Source organism: Amblyomma mixtum, chromosome 9 (assembly GCF_055824585.1).
Source record: "Amblyomma mixtum isolate Tamu chromosome 9, ASM5582458v1, whole genome shotgun sequence".
Lineage (NCBI taxonomy): Eukaryota > Metazoa > Arthropoda > Arachnida > Ixodida > Ixodidae > Amblyomma > Amblyomma mixtum.
In genome coordinates, this window is record NC_143020.1 from 116,773,443 (window position 1) to 116,795,880 (window position 22,438).

Here is a 22,438-nt window from a genome sequence, read left to right on the forward strand (position 1 = left end):
GCCAGGCCACGTTGAACACTGAATGAGAAGTTGCACTTGACTCAGTGATTGAATAGCAGTATCGAAAGGCCGCTCTCGCAGGTTCTAAAGTTCAAACTCCAGCAGCGGGTTGCACTACTGCGGCGTTATGGTTGTAGCGTCCGACAACAGCTGTATCTTACCGGTACTTACCTATGGGGCAGAAACGTGGAGGCTAACAAAAAGGGCTCAGCTTAAGTTAAGGACAACGCAGCGAGCTATGGAAAGGAAAATGGTGTAAGGTTATCGGAAGCGGCCGGAGTGGGTGAGGGAACAAACTCGGGTTAATGACATTCTGGTCAAAATCAAGAGGAAGAAATGGGCTTGGGCAGGGCATGTAGTGCGAAGGCAAGATAACCGCTGGTCCTTAAGGGTAACGGAGTGGATTACAAGAGGAGGCAAAGGTAGCGGGGGGGCGGCAGAAAGTTAGGTGGGCGGATGAGATTAAGAAGTTTGCGGGGATACGGTGGCCGCAACTGGTTAAGGACAGGGTTGATTGGAGAGACATTGGAGAGGCCTTTGCCCTGCAGTGGGCGTAGTCAGGTTGATGATGATGGTGATGATTACCAGGATTAAAGTGCATCTAGAAGCACGTATTCACTGCAGGGTGAACTTCTCTACCATTTTCCTACTCTGGTGTCCGCTTCGATACCACGGCGCGTTATTCCAGAGGGTGACTGAAACGCGTCGCTAAGGCGGACCAAAAGAGGAAAACGCTATTGTCCAACACATTGAGAATGGCAGAATGAGGCGGGGCAGCAGTATTGAACTATCCCGGTTACTTCAATGGGAAGATACTGAGCGGAAAGACGGAGAGTTGTTTTGTTTTTGCAAGCCCTAATTAATTGAGTGTTAAAATTCTACAATTCTGTTGTGTTGTTGAGGCAAACCTAGGCGAATCCTGTTTCACTGCCAGCTCCACCATGGCTGTCAAATCAAACTGTTGTCGTTTTCCATGTATTTTCACTAATATCGCATATCCATATTCATATTCATATTTAGTATCGCATTCTGTGACAAATAACTGTTTCACTTGACTGTAATCAGTGGCAAAGACAACTTTATTGCGAAAACATTGTTACTTTCGGGGGGAGTGTGAGTCATATTTCGAAATCTCGATATAGTGCGTCCTATTCTCGCCTAGTTTTCTCTATCTTCTTTTTTCCGCAGATTCTTCACCGCCTCAAATGTATATCCTCGTGGTTCTTCGGAAGGTGGAAGGAGCCACTCGAACTACAGTAACATTTGCATCCAGGATTGCAATAGGTTAGCATTTCAGGTGTTTTGGTTGAAGGCTCAGTCGTTGTAGTAATCGTATGATGCGGGCTGGTCGGTTCTTCTTCTTTCGGCTTCCGTACGCAATAGCCTTTGATGCAAACCTGAATATGGAAGAAAATTATGCTTTAAGCACCCGCCTCGCATGCGGGTGGTGGAACCAGGGCAAGGGGTGAGGACGTGGATTGGAAGGGTGGCAAGGGAGCACGGGGATCTGCAAGAGGTAGCATGGTAAAAAGGAAGTTGGGCTGACCTGAAAAATGTTAGATAAAGAAAATATTGCAAGGACACTTTGGCAACTAAAATGCTGAGAGGCGAAAGCCGAGGACACTATGCCGTGACGACTTTCGGTGGATGTGACGTCACAAATTATACATCTACCCAAATTATACATTATACATATGCCCAAATTATACATCTTTCGGGGATCTTAAATGTTAATTACGCTTAATTACACATTTTCCCATCTAATCTGACACAAATCCGACGTTTTTCCGACCATTCGGTGGTAATTTTCACTATGCCGTGACGACTTCCGGTGGATGTGACGTCACTCCTTTCCCGTGGCTATATCGACGTCCGCGCTATTCCGACGCAATTTTGATATTTTTGTTTATAATTAATTAACTAATAATTCTACAGTCATCAAACTTGACATCTAGGTCCATTTTTTTCCTCCTCTATCTGAAGCAGCCATTGGTTTTCTTCTATCTTTTCTGTTCTCGAGTTAGACGCAAGTGACACGCTTTGTTAACGGACGACAGTATGAGCCACTAAAAGGCTTTCGGCTTAATACACCAGCACTGGAAGGCCATTTACGGGGAAGGCAAAGTAAATAACAAGGAGAGAAAAAGAAGCAAGAGAGGAGAGAAATAACGGCAAAGAATAGCGTTTCATGTCAAGTAATTATTTATTTGTTTATTTCACTCACGAGCAGCAACATCCCTGTTGATGCTACAAAGCAAGCACACCAACAACGAATGCAAGGAAAGCTTGAACTCATCAAAGAAGGGCGCAAAAATATGAATAGCGTGACCACCGTTGCGGTTGCTAAAGTAACAGTTGCAACTGGCGAGTATTACAAGGTTAGTACGACGAGGTTTTTTCACTGAAAAGGAATTCTCATACCGGGGCCGTTTTGTCGATGCGTTAAAGCTGGTTGATTCTAGGAAATGAGAACAGTCAATTATGCCTTGTATACCTTTTTAAAAGAATATTACATCCGTTTTTCTCTGCTAGTTGACAAATCTTCTAGATTGTTCTTACTGAAAATTCCGGTATACTTATGATAAAATCGATGACCAATGTGCCTTTCATAATACACGCGAAGAAAACGGCGTTGGAAATCATGAATTCTAATCGAATTGCAACGCAGCCGCTGCAAACTCAAGCTTAGAGCTCACAAGCGAACAAAGCAGTGACGAAATACATGTGCGATCCTTACAACAAAACTGTCTATAGAAGCTCAATTAATAATATGCTTTAAGTGTTCACGAAATCTCAAGCAAGCGAGATCTGAAGTGCTGCTCGCATTCATCAAGCTCTCGCCACCGAGGGAGCAGTATAAACCAATAGGTACACGCTTCCTAGTAAAAGGAAAAAAAACTGTAGCTTTGGCTGCGTACAAAATAAGATCGTTTGTAAGTGCACCACTTTTCTACAATATAACTATCACATTGTAGTGTGGCACATTGTACTCGACTCGAAACAGGCATGAACCGCTTAATATTGTCTTCACATTGAAGCATATGCGACCTCTTAATGAGTGTGGACAAGTCATTCACTAAAATGTTTGACACCAAAGCAACAAATACAGAGCCGTGCAGAATCCCGTTACGTTCAGAGGGCACATCCAAAATGCTAACGCAGCTTTTTGTGTTCTCTACAAAGAGGACAACTTGCCCCATAAGCTCGAAGTTTATAAGTAATGAGTGACGGACAAAGTCACACGCTTTAGAAAGTTTGGAGTATACAGAGTGAGTTTTCCCTCCGTTTATAGACGCTTTACAGCGGCGTATCATGGGGGCTGCCATCTTTGATCACGTGATCACGCCGCCATTACTCGCCTCCTGACCGCTCGGCGCGCGCCTCGTCGCGACGGCTGCTGCGTCTGATGTTTCAGTTCCGACAGGCAGTGTTTCGGCTGAAACAGTTTGGAAAGGAGTGAAAACACGACACTGTGTTTGGTCCGAAGCCTTCGAAGGACATGTGAAAACCCTAATTTGATGACGTTAGGCGTGAATACGTGATCGGGCTTCATGTCGCGAAGAGCCGCTGAGCTCTCCGCCTGTTCGAGGCAACGGGTGGATCGCCTGAATGCCGCGCAAGGCTTTGCTTAATATTTTTTTTAGTGTTATTATCTAAAACAGCAAGGTTTAACGACCCTGCGGCTGCGCAGGTCGTTGTCGTATTGTGTACATGCATGCGGAGACTGCTCTAAAACGCTCACATGCACATCGTACTCATTTGTTTACAACCTGTTAAAGGTGCTTAGGAAGCCTAAAAATATTTTCTGTTGGTTTGCTAAACAAAGGAAGGCGACAAAAATAAATGAACAAACAAATGTTACCCAATCATGTAAGCAGTACCATGCATCAAAAAGCCTTCACAAGCCTGCATGTAATCGTTTACAAGGATTCCGCGATATATTTGTAATAACGCGCGCATGGCAGAGCGTTCACTACAAGAAGTTCACAATTATGTCAGCCTCACATAGTATAAAATTGTGGTACGCTCCATGCTCGATATGCGGACATGAAAATGCTCGAGGTCTCGTTGGTTGTAAGCAATCAGCCATAGTCACTTCTAGTGACTGTCTCGCATGGATCGCGAGGAAGTGACAACCGCTGAGCACAGCAGCCGTAACACAAATGCTTTATTCCGATTGTGGTCCACGAAAACCACGCTATTTGGAGCGAAGTTCAACAGTAGCACCAAGGCGGTGTGTAATACACGAACTGACGGTAAGCGTTGTCCGCTCGCACGGCTATGCACTGCACAATATGCAGTAGCGTTAGTCGTCTTTTTTTTTTTTTTGTGATGTTTCGGTGGCGGGACAGCTTGTTCATGCGGCTATGTTGCGCACTTACCCTCGCAGATTTTCCAAGATCGAGACCTTTCTTTCTATATTTGCTGTCTAGCGCTGGCGAACATGTGTGCTGCGTTCGCCCGTTCGCAAAGGGTGGATGTCCAACGGGCGCGAACAGGGGCAGTACGTCCTAGTGCAGTTCGGTTCCGTAAAGCTCGCAAACGATCGCATCCCGCCCCTTTAACTGTTTGTCGCAATTCTCGCAATCCACAACAGAGCACGTATTTTCTCTTTCCACATTTCCACTGCTGCGTCGAGGCATACACGCCGGCGACTTACGAGGAAAGTAATGGCGCCGTGTTCTGAGCGCACCTGTGGCGCCATCTGGTCTCAAACAGAAGAACTGCGCGCTGTAAACGGTCTATAAATATAGGAGCAACCCGAACAAGAAAAGACACCAAGTCAGATTCAATTTACCTGCCTTTCATAAAGTCATACTGAGAATTGGAGGCCGATTTTTTTTCGAACTAAAATGCGAGGGGTTTACGGATAACAATCTCAAAATGCCAGAAGAAAAAGTAATAAAGAAGCAGAGATGGCGGGACGGTGTGCGGAGGCTAAGTGTCACTGAAAAATGATATCAGCACGTGCACAGCAGGAGGTTCAAGGGCTTATTGAAGATTTACTTTAGCGACGGAGCATACCTGAGAGACTATGTTTCTTTTGGAGACGTTTATCGGTGTTTGTTGTGATGTTTTAAGCTTGTGGACTAGGAATGTTTCCCTGTATTTTATATCTCCTGCAGATCGCCCGCCACATTGGAGAATGAGTATTTTAATTTAATCGTAGTTATGACCACGCTGAATAAAATGTTCTTGGAACAGCCTTCTGTATGTTTTTTTTTCTGTCAGGACGGTGCCCATTCAGGCTGTTCGCATTGATTCTCCTGCCTATACGATATATTGCTTTTGACAGCAGGAGCGTTCTAGCTAGTACGTAACATTAGACGATGCGCGGTTAGAGATAGTCATTACGTCGGAGATAAAATCTCTTGCAATCTCCTAACTCTGAAGTGCCGCCTGGTAAATGTTTGCAGGTCTCACATCTAGATCGAGAGCTTGAGCTTATTGTCGGTAGGGGTTTGCTTACTGCTAACTCAGCATGTACAGTCTTTGTCAAAAGTAGCCAGGCTGCATGGTTTGCTTCTAGCTCGTACAGTGGAGCCCTTACAGTTTCCCTGAAGCTGAAATGGTCGTTAAAGGTAAGGACGGGGGGGTCTTCTTACCTTCGAACACCTTGTGATCTTTAGGAATGCCAGAAGGGCTCCACTATACAAGCTAGAAGCAAACCATGCAGCCTGGTTACTTTTGACAAAGAGTGTACACTTGCCGGCAAATGTAAATGGAAGGCGTCTTTGTCAAAAAAAATTAATTTATTTAAATTTAAAGCATAATGGTCCATGTTTGTTGGTGCACACCGTAATTCGCACAATCACAATTAGGCAGCACGTATGCATTCAAGTATGCATGACATGGGGGGGGGGAGGGCAATGAATAAATTTCTTTCGTTAATATTGCCTTCCATTTACTTCTGACGGCACCTGTACATAGGTTAATCTCAGGTTTGTGTTGCCTGTGCATGTCACAGTCGGTGCTACGGGATTTTTTTTATGCGAAGCATACTGCTAGAGCTACCACTCACGCCGTCGCCGTGGGACCCCCACGTGACACCGTGACGTCACACCACGTGACACCGTGACGTCACACCACGCGGCACCGTGACGTCATACCACGTGACATCGGATGAGAGAGCCGGCCTCCACCTCGCGCCGTCGCCGTGGGACCCCTAGCCGTCACGCCACGTGACACCGTGACGTCACACCACGTGACATCGGATGAGAGAGCCGGAATCTACTTCGCGCCGTCGCCGTGGGACCCCTAGCCGTCACACCTGCGCATTCCCGCGCATTTCGAACGCGCGTTCACACTCGGTGTAGGTGAAACGCTCGCTTCACCGGGCAGGCAGACGCGGCTTCCGTGGCAATCCAGGCGCTCACCCAACGCGCGTCTCGGGGTTAGTCGGCGTTCCGCTGTAGCCATGCCGTTGTCTTCCCCCACGACGAAGGCTTCTAGTGGTTGTATTAAAATGACCAAGTATTCAACCAAGGAAAGCCATGTATTACCAAGCCTAGCCACTAATATGCTTCGCATTCCCCAGGCTTAGCCAAGCTGAGCCTCAGCAATTTTTTTAATACGGTCGGTGCTAGTTAACAAAGAATGGCATTTTCACTTATTGTTGTTTCTTAGAAAGAAAGTTCGAATAACTCATTATAAATGCATGGGGGGGGGGGAAGGGGGCTCAGTCATCACCCCCCTCACCGGTCCTTCTTCCTCATTTGAGTGAAGGCATTATTTCACCCCCGCACCTTGTACAGGGTCAATGACACTTAGAGGGAACACGGCTCCGCGTGGCCACTTACCTGCGGAGTGCCGCTGCATCTAACCCGTTCATGAATCAGTGCAGAGTGGCGCACGAGAAGAGGGGCCTCGACGTGGTGCTGCGTGTCGTCTGCCCCTTTGCACGGGTTTGCCACCGGCTTGGTCGCAATAGTGCTGTGCGTGTACGCAGCCAGGCGGATCCGTGTTCCCTCTAAGTGTGTTTGACCCTGTACATGCAAATACAAGTCCTCTTGTCCAAACATTGGCTAGTGGACTGATGCTCCCCCTCGGCCCTCGTTCACTCGGTTTTGTGTTGTCAGTAGTCTGATATTCCGCCCTCTCTCTACGGTGGACTCGGGCAGACTACCCCTAGGCACCGCCTTGTCGGCGCGTTTGATACTGGGAGTGTTCTGATTGGAGGCTTTGCTGCACGTTAGCCTTTGATGGTGGTATGTCCTACGTCTCACATATGTCATGCACTAAGCTTCCGTCTCTGCCTCGCGAATATACGAACGCCTGCCTATCATCAAATCACATTTACTCGTTTTCCTGTGTCATTACTGCTGCAGCATCACCACTAATAAAGCACGGGCAGGTAGTATTCTTTCTTTGCATTTTATCCATCTAATGCGTATAAGTTTCTCTTTGCATGGCAGTGATTTTTTCCCGCGCACTGACGTCATCTGCAGACATAAAGAAAGGTCACTATACCTCTCCATAATCTCCGCAGGGCATGTAGTCCAGTGCGTCTTCTTCAGCTTCATAATGTGAATACGAAGAATAATCTCTATATTTCTTGTATCTGCAGTGCACTTTGCAGCTTCTCGTGTCCACCTAAAAATAAGGAATCAGCGCTTTCTTTTTACAACGTGTAGTACAGCCTTCGTTAAAAGTTTGGAGCCCAGGGGGTTTGCTTCTGAGCCTCACTGTGTGGTTCGTGATGCATCTCCAGCGCTCCAAATTTCCTCTGGGTAAGAAGATTTCTGGTTCTGCCTCCTTCAATGGGTAGGACTTCCCACAATGCTTCAGGAGTCCCACTGCAAGGCTAAGACGTAAACCCCCTGGGCTCTAAACTTTTGACAAAGACTGTACATGGTTTGCACTGCGAACAGTTATCACTCAGACGAAGTGCACAAGGACTGCAGGCTAATAGGAAAAGTTTTGCTCACGCTGAAAGTCTCATATCTGACGTCCTCTTTGGTGCTCACCAGGCCCTTGCAAAAGTCCTGAAAAGTGACTGCCATTCCAGGATACGTTCCTTGTACGAAGTGTGCTTTGTCTTTGTGCTCCCAGCAAGCTACTCCTCTGAGACTGAAGGGGAGTGAGCAAACGGGAGTCTTTTACCGAGGGCAAAGGAAACATCAGCTTGGTTATCAAACTTGGTGGCGTCTGACAGTGCTCTCTCAGATCTTGAATGGCAGCTTACCAATATCCCTCAAGAGATAAGTATACAACAGCTGTATCTTACCGGTACTCACCTATGGGGCAGAAACGTGGAGGCTAACAAAGAGGGTTCAGCTTAAGTTAAGGACAACGCAGCGAGCTATGGAAAGGAAAATGATAGGTGTAACGTTAAGAGATCGGAAGCGGGCAGAGTGGGTGAGGGAACAAACGCGGGTTAATGACATCCTAGTTGAAATCAAGAGGAAGAAATGGGCTTGGGAGGGCATGTAATGCGAAGGCAAGATAACCGCTGGTCCTTAAGGGTAACGGAGTGGATTCCAAGAGAAGGTAAGCGTAGCAGGGGGTGGCAGAAAGTTAGATGGGCGGATGAGATTAAAAAGTTTGCGGGGATACGGCGGCCACAACTGGCAAGGGACAGGGTTAATTAGAGAGACATGGTAGAGGCCTTTGCCCCGCAGTGGGTGTAGTCAGGCTGATGATGATGATGATGACAGTGCTCGTAGCCGACGAATAGTATCCCTAATTTCTCCGATCTTTTATTTTTGTCAGGCATCCCTAACTAATGACGCTTTATACTGTGCTTCTATGGTCATTATTTCTGGCGTCATCTTTTCATCCAATAGCTGCATATACTAGTATTAGTACTATCTGAAAAGTTTGCGACACGCAATATCTTGGAAGAACATTTATTGTCGGTCTACCTCGCTGCCAAATCATCTGGTAATATTACCACGGGAAGGAACATGTACAGGTGCCGTCAGAAGTAAATGAAAGGCAATGTTAACGAAAGAAAAAATAATCATTTCTCCTCAATTCATGCATCCTTGAATACATATTTGCAGCTTAATTGTGATTTTGCGAATTGCACTCTGCACCAACAAACAGACCATTATGCTTTAGATTTAAAGAGATTTAATTCTTTTCACAAAGTCACCTTCCATTTACTTTTGACGGCGAGTGTACGTTCTTGATACCTTCATCCATTTCAGCTGATTCGCTTGGGTTACTTCGCCGGATTAAATTTTTTCGTTATACCCAAGTTCACTCAAACTTTTGCTGCCGATAGCACATATATTACATACTACTGTTATAGTACACGATCCCGAACGAATGTCAGTACTAAAATATAGTCAAACTGCAATGCAGAAAAACGGTTTATAGCAAGATAATCCATATAAAGAAATCGCTATTACCGCTATAGATACGCCCGTAAAAGCCCGTGTAGTTGGCATGTCTTTAGGAAGCAAAATTCTCCTACGACGGGAGGTAACGAATCCAAACTGCAGTTCATTGTTCACTTTACGGTGTCTATACCGATTTGTTAACAAGAGAGAGAGAGAAAGAGGGAGGGAGAGCTCTTTAATGAAAGCAGAGATTTTAGCCGTCGTGAATATTCACTGACATGCTACTCTGCGTAGGGGAGGGAATAGAAGAGTAAAGATGGAAGATGGGTGTTGGAAAAAAGTGGGGCCATTGAAGAGAGTTGCAACGCAATAGTTGACTGCATGATGGCTTCTTTGGATGAGACCGAAGTCAAGTTCTGTGCATGTACAGCGGGGTGAACACGTGTTCGGGCAATTTAGAGTTTGTCTGAAACACCAATAGCGTCTAAATAGGAAAATAAGAATATCATAGCACGTCGTGTCTGTCTATTTGTAACGATTCACAACAGTTTTGTACCATATCCATTAGAAGCAGCAAATTTTAACTACCGTACATGACCGGCTGTTTCGAGCGCCACACAAATGGGTAAAACTTTTCTTGCCTCAAGCGGAGCCCGCACGGGGCTATTATTTTGGCGGTTTGTCGGCTTCGGTGCCGCAAAAATATTGACAGCGGCGCGTCCATCTTTGCTGAAACTCGAGTGGGTGGCCCGCTGAACTCTGTCACGTATGTGCGGTGCACACAGCCCGCTGCACCTCGACTGACTTGATACGGCCATTGGATATCACCTTTTCTTTAATCTCCTAACAGGGTACGACCAGCCGCGACCGCGCTGTGCTTCTGGGGTGGCCTTTGCGTCTTAGCTTCCGTTCTCGCGGCGTGGTCGTGAGGTGTGGCCGTTTGGCAGTGAGAGGTGCTTTGTATAAATCGTAAATTATGTAAGTTATAGGGTTTAACGTTCCGAATCGACACATGAGCTAATGAGGGACGCCGTAGGGGAGAGCTTCGGATTGATTTTGAGCACCTCAGTTTCTTTAACGTGCCCTCACATCGCACAGAACACGCACGTTTTCGCAATTCGAAATGCGGCTGCCGCGGCCGAGATTTGAGCCTGCGGCACTGGGATCAGTAGTCGAACGCGAAAGCCACTGAGCCACTCGGGGCGGCTAGTATGATTGTTGTGCATAGCGGTATCGACGCTTTGTTGATTTCACAAGGTCAGGATAAGTGGCGGTTTTGGAAAGTAACAGCCCGGCACGATTTTCGTTGACCAGTGTTAGGCCAGAACCCGGTCGTTACCAAAGTGATTGTTGCATCGCGTACGAATTGTGCAGTAAAAGACTTTGCCGTAGCGCCAAAAACACTGTCTGCCTTTTTCGGTAGAGAATCATAATTCGGTCGCCAAAAACCTATCAAAATTCCAATTTTTTTAAAGTAACATGTCTAGGCAGCAGACAAAAGTTCAACCGTCCCTAATGATTAGTTATACAATTTCTGTCCGGTGCTGATGTCTCCACGTCATGACCCATATACTGTTTTAAGAACGTCAGTTGCACTTGGTTTGACTCAGTTTCGTAAAAACAAAAGGCATTCTGTAAACTACTGAACTTATTTTAGGGCATTTGACAACGCCGGTGCGTGCAGAACAAGCGACCGAATGCACATGTTTTGCGGAGCTGCACCGGCACTGACGTGGAACGCGGAACCACCTTAAAAGCAGTTTTATGCGTTTATTTTGCCTTCCTGGCTTGATATAGTTCTGCATGGCTTGTTCCAGAAGGTTCAAAATATAAGCTCGAGCCATATTCAGCGCAATATATCCCTGCAGTAACCGACGCCGACACAAAACAAGTCGATTACACATGAGTACGCCTTGCCTGAAGGGGCTACAATAGGCCAGATAAAAGCTACCAATAACGCCGTCGCCCATGGGGTGGACGGAACAAGAAACAAGCTGAGATTTTTTTATTTATTTGTTTATTTATTTATTTATTTACATTTCTGCAGCGCCATGAAGGCATAATTGCTGGGGGGAATACATACATGAACAATCAATCGTACAGCATGTGCCAACTTTTTGTACAGGATAGGAACGAATGTATGTATGGCAGAGGATGAAAAAGAGCGTCAAATGAGCATTCACATCAGTCAATTGGTCGGGAAAGCGGGAAAACAGCAGGTGAAGATGGGTGTACATCACAGATCCGACAACAGTGCTCGGAACTTTTCTTCGGACTGGCATTGAACAATACTATGAGGCAGCTTATTCCATTCATTGATGACGTGCGGAAAGAAGGAGTGTTTGAACACGTTAGTACGGCATTTTATTTTACGTATTTTCCAGTCGTGGTCGCGCCTTCTGGATACAAAATGAGGGGACAGCAGATAAGTTACAGGGTTAGTAGCAGTTTTTTTTTTTTTGAATAAATGCGGTAAAGGAATTCTAATTTTATTCGCTTTAGAAATAGTTGAGGAAACCTTTATTGAATAGTTCTTCGGTAGCCTTCGGTCTGGTGTACTCATTCTACGCAAGACATTGTTATCATGCGGTGAAGTGTTAATGTCGGCGCACTCATATTCTGGGTACACTATAACATTATTCCTCCAAGACTGACTGACTATCTGGGCGCCGGGGAAGGAAACGCGCACACGTTGCTGAGGCTGGCATGCTCGGCTGTGGTAGCTGTATTGGGCCGCGTCGGGTGTGCTCAGTACGCCTGAAGACGCGTGCATTGAATTCTACCTCAACCCAGGTCGATGGCCGACTAAACGCCAGCTAAGTTCTCCTTGATCTACACGGTGACAGGAAGCCCGCTTACATGCGACAGGCGCGGCTGTCTTCTACGGCTGTTACAAAGCGCCGACTATTACGAAGAAATCGTGGCGGCGCTTCGACTTCGTTATAACGAGATTCAGCTATGAGCGCGACCTGGCGGCAAGTAAAAAGTTGGTGGTGGCTCTCGTGCTATGCTCTCTGCATTGTGTATGTTTTCCTTGTTACGCAGAATCCACTTTGCGTGCTTTGCTTGACATGACCACCAATCCTTTCAAATGTAGCACAAACCATCGCTTTAAAACAGCCTTCTTATGCGTGCTCTGTGAACTTACCGCACGACGTATTGCATCTGCCGCAGACTGCACTCCGAAAACAGGTGGTGCGCGTGCCCATTGTTGATGTAGCTCATGATGTTGCCCACGTTCCAGTCGCAACCTACGGCGCTCGGGTGGCCAGGGACATTGGAATCGGGGCCGTCTCCGTCATGAGTTGCTCCGAGGCTTCAACGAGCAGACATGGTACAACGCGTGAGAGGCGCTGATAAGATAGGCGGCATCAAATCGATTGCAATCTGCCACCTACTGTGGTTGATAGGAATGACTTTTTTATACCACGTATTTGAAACACACATTCACATCAAAGCAGAGAAATGACAATGTGTAGAAGTCTGGTTTCCCCGAACTTATCGCACTATTTTTGCATAAAGATGTTCAACTATCGGTGTTTCGCAATAAATCTCTTAGATTGTGCCTGCCACAGATGACATGCACAGCTCCATTATTTTATTAGAAAACTTTGCTTATTGCCTGCTCATTATTATCACTCATGGGACACCCATCTGTAATGGTCATATACGCTTGCCTCTATAGTATACGTTCCTAGGTGAACGAGTTACATGGTTGGGGTATATTGTAGAGTTCAAGTGTAGTCCTCGTTGTTGGTCCCAGCGAAGCGTTGATTAAGTTGTGTGCCGTGACAGTTCACAGGCCGAAATACTCTCGCAAGGTTACTTTACCATTTTAGAGAATGTTTGAATTGTAGTGTTCAGATGGCTAACTAAGGTTACGGAAAGGTTATTGCAACTGTTAAGAAATGTTCGAAAGAAGACATTAATAACAAATATACAGGGTGTTTCACCTAGGACCTTACACAGCTTTAAAAAATAGGCTTTTGAAGTTACAAAAGCGCTTTTTTCGGCATTTCATTGTCAGCAGTACAGTACATCGGAATACAGCTCAGACGTGCAAGCTAGCAGTTTGGTTGACTAATACTTAAGTTAACTTCTAATTATTACTGTTAGGCTCCCTAATTATTCAGAAGCGTGTAGCCCACCGTTAGTAATGTCCATATCAGTTTTTCGAATTTAGAAAAAGCGGTTACTGTCACCGCTGTGGCCCAACCAATTTCGGCTACATTGCGCCAAAATGCATGCGCATTTGAGAAACTTCAGTGCACCTCATAATTTTATTTATGTCATGCTATTCTGCAACCATGTGCATTCGAATGCTTTGAACTGCTTATGTAGAAAGGCACGCATTGGTTTTCATTCGAACTTTCACTCGCTTTTCCTCGGTGTAAATGCACGCCGCAAACTAGGGTCAAATACATACTACCGCTGAGATTCTCGAATTAAAAGCCGATATGGTGAGCAAATATTTTCTCGTACAGTAGATGTAACAAGCTGCTCGAAATCATGCGATGAAACGCTGAGCTGAACCTCACAGGTGCGCCACTTCGTGTGTCAAGGTGTGCGCTCCGCTGAAAAGCCCCGGCTTATCTTCTCCAAGCCCGACGTAAAATTCCGTGCAGAGTCCGGCAAGGTAGCTAATGCCTGGAAAGGTGATGAGTACTGTGTTGACATTTCATAAGCCAACTGGATATGAATAACCGCGACTATGAATAACCATGACCGTGAATAGCCATGGATAAATAAACCATATGGCTCGTTCTATAGTCGCGAAGGCACTGCTTCAAGATTCGAGGATAAAACTAAAGCAACCACTCCGCTGTCGCCCAGAACAAGTGCTCTCACTTCGAGCTCAGTTAGAGGAGAGGGAGTTAAACGCGACACAAACTTGCAAAACGTAGCCTCTGCCGCAAATAGCAATCAGTATCAATATTTTTCACAAATATTAGGAAGCAAACACCCCGGTATTATTTTCTGTCATCGTGGCATCAAGCTCAGTGAATATCAAAATTCCACCTGAACCGGAACCAAACCCAGTCCTCCGCAGGGAAAAATGAGATGGCCCTCTGAATGAATTCTAACGAAAATGACTGCATGGGCACCAACGCGGTCTTTGTGCGCCTGCTCGCATGACAGGTATACTGTATTCAATCATAAATAGGCAGTGTTTCCTTTCACGACTCGATTAAAACTTGGTAGCTGCACATCCGAGCTTAGCGGGTAGCCCTGCCTCACGTTCCGTTTCAATTTCCTGCCGTATTCGCAACTTTTAAGAGCGTTATCCCTTACTCATCACGTTTCGAGATTTCGTGGGGTCTGCTACCACCCTGAGATCGCAGCGCCATCTGCAACTACTCATCACGTTTCGAGATTTCGTGGGGTCTGCTACCACCCTGAGATTGCAGCGCCATCTGCAACTACTCATCACGTTTCGAGATTTCGTGGGGTCTGCTACCACCCTTCCCCTCTGCTCTCGTCACTTTTTGCACGCTGAAAGATGGGCACTGATCCACCGGTCCAGCGGCCTGAAGTTCCTGACCTGTCGATGCTAGGCGGCTTATTGGTCGCGGCCACAGTAGCTGCCTGACGTCTGAAATAATCTAACCAATAGCCATCTCTTAACATACGCAAGTGCGAGGGACGGACAAGGGTGCGAGCATGAAAAAATCGCCGGGAAGGGCTCGTCAACTCACGCACGTGGTTGTGGGTTCTCTGCTGCGCGCAGAAGTGCATTATTTGGCTCACGTGTTCATGACAACACAATGCAGTGACTGAAAAAGTTGACGTGCTCTCTTCGGAAGGTGTTTCGGAGCCCCTTTAACATCACTGACATACAATACCTTTACTGAGAGGCCTTTCAAGGCTCCTTTAGAAGAAATTTGCTGCAGTGATGGCTGACTTTAAATGGTTGCCCGCGCTCCTTTCCATGACGAGGGGTCTCACAGTGCTTACCTAAACCAGCAGTGGTAATCTTTTCGTTGTATATGGTGAAGACATCGTACCTGTGGGTATAGAGAAGTATTTTTTAGCCCATTGGGAAAGTGCGTTGATAACGACGGTAGTATATGAAGCTGGCTGAGAACTATACCCTGACAAGAAGAAGACAATGTCCGGGTGGCCAAACTGAGCCTTTTTTCGCATGGCGTAAGACTTGAAGTCCTTTATTGTTGGTTCATCAAACAGGTACTCATTATCGACTAAAAAAGCATAAGGCTCTTCCTAGTAAAGAAGAAAAAAATCGTCACAATACATGTAGTGCAGGAAAGTCTTAGAGGTGAAAATTCCGAATGACGTAGTAAAAAAAAAAAGCAAGCACCTGCGTTTTCTCCATGCCGACGAGAACCAGTTTGATTTTTGGAGCGGACATCTGTGCTAATCGCAGATTTGCCTAAAACATAAAAAAAAAGATGTCACAGCGCTGTGCGTAAATTATTGGTGCAATAAAACGCAGCGAAAGGATTGCGAAAGCAAGAAACCTAGGAGAAAATGCTTTGACAATTGATTATTCTTGCAACTGGAAACATTCGAAAGAAAAAGGAATATTAAGAAAAGGTGCGTAAAGAAGGCTGTGAATAAATATTCAGACAGCGTTGAACAGGGAGTTTAACTGCCGTTGAAGTGGTTTTACCTTACAGTCATGAGTCACAGACAATAGAGTGCAAAATAAATGCATCCATGAAAGCTCATTAATGCATAAACAATTAAGGTCACAAGATAACAAGCCCTGCTTTTTTTTTTACTTCGGGCTTGTTTGCATTTGTTAGCGGCTTTCTTTGGGAAGAAAGGCAGAATTGCGAATCAAGGCACATTACTTTCGTTTCGTGCGTCAGTGGAAAAAGTCGAAAATTTGCACTATAAGACGTGATTTTAAGATTACCGTCACCTTTTCTAGTAAAGAAAGTAATGGAAGACGGCCAAGTACAAGGCAGTAGAGGCCTTGGGCCTTCTGAAAGTGAAAATTTATGGCACAGATGTTTAGTTTATCGGAGGTTCTCGGAAAGTTACCCACGGACATTGTGTATATCGATTGTATTCAACTTTTGAACAAGTTTTGAAACTTAAGACAGCAGCCCTGATTTAGAATTAGCTAAACTGCATGGCTTTTATTTACAGATAGGAAAAATAATTTTATATACTAAAGTTTAAAAGTACACATTAGTACATTGAATCTCGACAAATAACCGCGGCCTTTATTCACAGCAACTCCCCGCTTTGTAATGGTGAGCAGTCCAGCTAATGTCGATGGCTAATAGGGCCCGAAATACTTTTCACCAGTCCCTCTTTGGCAACCCTGCCAAATGCTTTCTTCACAACGGAAATCCTAAATTTCAAGCTGTTTTTGAGAACTTGTTGAAGAAAAGGTTAAATATTCTTTAGTGTACAAACTGTGCAGCGCCAGCACTCCATACAGCGAGCGGGGTGTATGATAACTCCATTGCTCACCCAAGGTAATTTTCCTGCGATGTATAAGAATAAAATATTTGCAAACAGAAAAATACTCACAAAGTTGGTCATGACGCACATATACCATATCAGGTGTTCTGTCTCTGGAAAGCGGTGGTGATGAGGTTTGCTGGCCACTACAAATAGTTCGATGTAGACGATGTCTGGAGCCGCGGCAAATGCTCCAGACGTTCTTTCTCCAATAACCGTTTTGTCTGCAATTGATTGATTTATTTTTTTAGGGAGGGAGGGAGGGAGGGAGGGAGAGGAGAGGGTGCAGTAACTGCCTCAGTTTTTGTGCGTACTGCTGTCAGATGTCATGTAGATGTTAGTGAATCACAACGTTCTACAAGCGTGACGAAGCCTCCACATGCGTAGAACCATGCAACACCGCATCTGGCGCTTGGCATCATCGGCGAAAAACCATGAATAGCTACATATCTCTGTTCCTGGTATGGTAAGCAAGACATAGAATTACTCGTGTGTTGATTGGCCTTAGGAGGGGCGTTAGCGGGAAAAACGCCTGAAGGACATTAGCCTGAGAAATTGCGGCCTCGGCGGCCGCGTTTTGATGGCGGCTGAGTTCAGAAGTTGCCCATGTGCTGTGCAGTTTTAGTTAACGTTAGCAACCTCAGGTGGTCGAAATTAATTCGGAGGCCTCAACTGCGGCACCTCTTTCTCTATTCCTTCTTTAAATCCGTCCTCCATCCTTTCCCCCAGGGCGCGTCTTAACCACTCATGCAGCAAATTGAAAGCTACTGAACGTTTGCTTTCTTCACAACGAAGTTTTTATTTTACTATTAGCGCCATCAACTGCTTCAGACACTTGGGAAATGAAAACAGCGTGCATTAAGGCTCGTTTCCCGGGACAAAAATACGCCAGAATGAGCAAAAAAAAAAAAAGCGCTGAAATGAGACTAGATAACGGAAACAAGTTCTCCGAAGGAAATGCGCGATACACGAAAATATTTTAAGCGACGACGTACAGGTAAAGAAACTTAACATTGCTTAACCAATTGCGCGATTTTAAACTTCGAGACACTCGATCGACTTGCTCCGCAGTGCTTGCCTGCACGTTTGACGCGCGAACAGCCATGAATTCTACGAGAATTTCGGTTTTATGCCTTTTATTGAGTTGTAATGTCTCCACTCTTGCTTGCCTGATAATCTTTTTCTCTTCATACGTTTTGCTTTACTCGTGTTGTTCACATGAAACGTAACGCTCAAAAAATGCCATTCTGATTTCTATCGTTATTGAACAACTTTGAGAAAGGCGAAATTATTGAATAAAAATTACTAAATTTTGCTTGCGGATTACGGAAAGCTGTGGGAGTTGGTTATGAATTGCCATATTGAACTAGAGCGCGAAAGACGAAGGATGAGAAGATGCAAGATAAACACAACGCCGACTAACAGCTCATGCATAGCCAGCACTGTTGTTTGTCTATTGTTAGTCTCCCCTTATAAAAATTGACAGTCTATTGACAGTCCATAGACTTCTTATTGACTCTATCGACTTCCTGTAGATATTGCTTTTTGTCTGTTCATAGTCTATAGACTGTCTACAGATAAAACTCTACTAAAAGTGTATGGCCATAAATCTATAGATTGTCTGTAGACTGTCTATGGCATTTGTGTTGCCTATAAAATGTTCGCTAGGATTTGTCTATAGACTTTATAGACAGCAGTCTATAGGCCCTTTATAGACTGTCTAAAACTTTTTTTGTAAGGGCTTCCTCTTCTCGTCTGTCGTCTTTCGCGCTGTTTTTTCGATATGGCAATTTACTTGAGCCTGGAACAGTTAGCTTTCAGACTCGAAGCTTGCGCGAACGTTGACAAAGAGTACTACGCATTTGTGTACGAGATGGTGTATGCGGTGATCTCACGGTTTAAGAATAATTCGCAATGAATACTTTCTAGCCCACGGTGGAGTTCATAAACAAATTCTCACTTTCTTCTCCGGCCGTGAGGACTTTGTCCAGGAATCCGTTGTGCTCGATTTCGTGAATAAAATGAGGGACGGCGCCATCTTCTGATTTTTCCATCACAGGCATCGGTTGAATTCGGTGATGAGGACCGACTAAGCCCCTCTAAAACAGATAAAAAAGAATGGCAAGTTTGAAGTAAACTGATTCGATTTTTTTTGCTTTCGTTGCTTTCACACCATTATTTCCTTACTGTAGCTATGCACAGTAAGCGTATTTAAAGAAATTTTTGCTCGTAATCGCGGCTCGCTAGAAAAATTAGGCTGCGAGTCGACTTGGCCGAACCGAGTAAACCGTAGCGAAAGCTGCGGCGCGAAGCTCTTGGTTATATACGACTCTCGACACTGACGTCACACTCCCTGACGCCACAATCACGTGGTGTCATGTCACGTGAGGCTGACGTCACTTCTTCCACACCTCCACACCAACTGTAAGGTCAAAGGGCAAGGGTCATGGTCACAAAGGTAAACTCAAAGTCAAGGGTCAAGGTCAAAGGTCAAACATCAAAGGGCAAGGGTCAAGGTCAAAGGCCAAGGGTGGTCCACTGAGTGGACCACACATAGCAAGGCGCAAGCGCATAGCAACACGAGCCATATGCTCGAACTAGAATCAGACATAAGCGCATAGCAACACCAGCCATAGTTCAACCAAGGTCGATCAAGGTCAGACGTAAGCGCATAGAAACACCAGCCATAGTTCAACCAGGGTCTTTCAAGGTCTGACATAAGCGCATAGCAACACCAGCCATAGTTCAACCAAGGTCGTTCAAGGTCAGACATAAGGGCATAGCAACACCAGCCATAGTTCAACCAAGGTCGTTCAAGGTCACACATAAGCGCATAGCAACACCAGCCATAGTTCAACCAAGGCCGTTCAAGGTCAGACATAAGCACATAGCAACACCAGTCATAGTTGAACCAAGGTCATTCAAGGTCGGCGGCTGGTCACGCGAAGTGTAAGTTAAACTTCTTAGTGCAGCTTTCGCTACAAAACAGTTATATAATGCGAAATAAAAGGCAATGATATTATTAAGCTTTATAGCTATATATCTTCCGATCCTAGAAATAGTTTACATACTGCGTGCCAGTCATATACACAATCTGTGCCGCAGAATTTGTGAGGCGAAAGCGTAATCTTTTACCCACCATGGTGACACCTCCCTGTCTTTTGGTTACTTCCACCGTCGCTAGCTTGTTCTCGTCTTCGTAAAGGCTTCGATTGATTTCATCGCCGTCATACTGTAAAACACCACAGAAAAATACATTGGTACAATGTTTAGAGGAAATTCCCAAGGTGAAGTAGATTTCTAATAAAGGAGTCATTACACATTGTCGTCCACCCAAGCGCCCCTATTAGCATCTCATTCTCGCCGCCCCCCCTTTGAAGTTATTGATGAATTCGCGCTGGCCGTATACCATACGCTAACCATCCTGGTTAGCTCAGCGTGTAGAACGACTGCCCCGGTTAGGCGGTGGGGTCGGGATCGAACCCCGGCCCAGGACGAATTTTCCTTCAACTACGAAGTTTCTGCGAAAGCTGTACAGCTTTCCTCTGTAGCCGTATGGCTGTGCTTGGGCAGATGCTAATGAGTGGTTACTCCCTTATTAAAATCATACATAGCAAACTTTTTTGACATCATAACAGTGCCATATTAAAAAAAAATGGACATGGCGTTGCTCTATTCTAAGTAACTGTTTGATTTCTTTGGGACAAGAAAAGGCAAAATTTTTACAGAAGTAGCAATGGCGATTGTGGAGGCTATAAATATTGTTGTTGTGAATTGACATCTCTGGCCAGTGGAATCGCACCGTAACGAAATCGCGCAATAAAGTTTAGCTGAACTCGAATGCCGCGCATATACTTGCCAACAAACATGAATGCAGTACTGAATAGTGCTGCTTAAGTACCTATTCCCTGCTGGATTTTCATTAAAAACACGCTCTAGAATTAAAAATTTCATCACGCTAGCTAGTTCAGAAAAACAGCGCTTACACGTCACAGGGAGAGTTTGGACACGACGCTGTCCAGATGACAAGGTCCCCATCGTCACCAGCGTCGTGTTCCCACTCTCCTGTATCGCGTAAGCTCTGTTTTTCTGAACTAGATCATGTAGCAAGCCGCCCAAAATTTCCCGCCGTTGAAGTATTTTATCACTCTATGTTGTACAGTAATCCTTGTCGTCAACCTTTCATTGCACGTTAAGGCGCACACTAAACATAAAACATGCTCGCTTCGGGAGTTCGTCTGTGTACCTGTACTACATGCGTTGTTCAAAGCACAGTCATTTGCAAACATTTTCAGGCCACTGGGTTATCTGCTGAACTGTTATCAGGCTCTTCGATATCCCGGATCTCTGAGGAACAACAGATCCGAAGACAGGAATTGCAAGACTTTATAGAGATATATAGCCTTGGAATATTAAAAAAGTAGGTGAATATCAATTGCTACGAAAATGTCTTAAAATGTGACTCAGATTTCAGAAAATTATCACAAATATAACGGCTTGAAAAACCTTTCTAGTGTAGCGCTGTCGTCTTGTTGCCAAACAACAAAAAGACCCTGCAGTAGGTTCGGTACTCACGAAGTGCGTAACGGAGCGGCCGTTCTCATTCGTCAAAACGCGAAACCGGGGTGCTGCCACCGTCGCTTTCCTGAGGCTCAGGACCAGACCATCGTGCACGTGGAGCGCCAACCTCCCTTCAGTCGACCTTTCCTCCAGGAGCCTAGGGTACACGACCCTGGGCCGCTCCAGCGCTGAACAAATTGCATTCAGTTCAGTTTCAGTTTATTTCTTTCCATGGAAAGAGCAGCTGAGGCAAAAGGCTGACTTGCCTGACGAAGGCCTCAGCACCCGATTGGGAATGCAGTGGCAAAAAGTAAAACATTTGAAAAATCTTACTTCTAATACAAGTTAGGAAAAAAAAAAGAGCACGCATATGCAGGTTGTAACACAATATTGCACACAAAAAAAAAACAATTTGCAACACACACTTCTCTACATAAAGTTCACAGAGCAAGAGCAGGCAATACAACCAAGATTTACTGATCAGAATACATAATCATCAAACAAAGTAGCATGATTCACAGAATACACACAGTAACTGTAAGGAAATCTCGAGTGAAGTATTACGGAAATCGAATGCTACTGCTTATTAAGTAATGTTTACGGTTCTTATTGGACCAAGATGCAGTATAATTGAAGCCAAGAGGTGGCGGTAAATTATTTATGGTTGTAGGAACTTGGTAGCGTAGTGTCTGCTTACCGTAATTGGACCGGATTTTAGGAATCAGTTTTCTTTGCTTTCAGAAGTGGTATGTTGTGGAAGAATTGTCATGAATGGAAGCGTATAGTCGATTTTTGTGAATATATTGAAATAGTCGGAAGAAGTATATCTGATCTGCCTTCAGAATGCTGTGTTTGATGAATAGTGGCATTGATGGGAGGTTTTGTGGTCGCGTCAAGTTTAGCTCAGTCACTACACACGGATGCTTTGCGGGGCCGAAATGTGTAAAACAATAAGGTCGTCATTACGTGATTGTGAAATCTGATAGAGTCTGTGCCAAACAGAAAAAGATGGACCCGAAGTGCGTCTCAAGTTCTGCAGTTCACTCGCGTGCGTCCGAACTTTCAAGTTCGATCCCGGTGGCGTGGTCACATTTCGATGGAGAGAAATGCAGAAACGCCCACGTACAGAGACATCGGCGCACGGAAATGGAATT

General features: G+C 45.2%; 1 protein-coding gene across 1 annotated transcript in view; it reads right to left on the reverse strand.

The window, feature by feature from the left end:
* Positions 1-1,421: 1,421 nt before the first annotated feature.
* Positions 1,422-22,438, reverse strand: part of LOC149330908 (uncharacterized) — a 47,031-nt gene continuing 26,014 nt past the window's right edge. Inside the window, exons 15-25 of the mRNA XM_089559509.1 lie at positions 21,300-21,472; positions 19,864-19,956; positions 18,685-18,823; positions 16,794-16,948; positions 15,607-15,678; positions 15,379-15,509; positions 15,243-15,292; positions 13,826-13,934; positions 12,436-12,603; positions 2,225-2,247; positions 1,422-1,507 (exon numbers count right to left, since the gene is read on the reverse strand). Of these exons, the coding sequence (XP_089415635.1) occupies positions 1,422-1,507; positions 2,225-2,247; positions 12,436-12,603; positions 13,826-13,934; positions 15,243-15,292; positions 15,379-15,509; positions 15,607-15,678; positions 16,794-16,948; positions 18,685-18,823; positions 19,864-19,956; positions 21,300-21,472 (1,199 nt within the window). The remainder of the gene's footprint in view (positions 1,508-2,224; positions 2,248-12,435; positions 12,604-13,825; positions 13,935-15,242; positions 15,293-15,378; positions 15,510-15,606; positions 15,679-16,793; positions 16,949-18,684; positions 18,824-19,863; positions 19,957-21,299; positions 21,473-22,438) is intronic.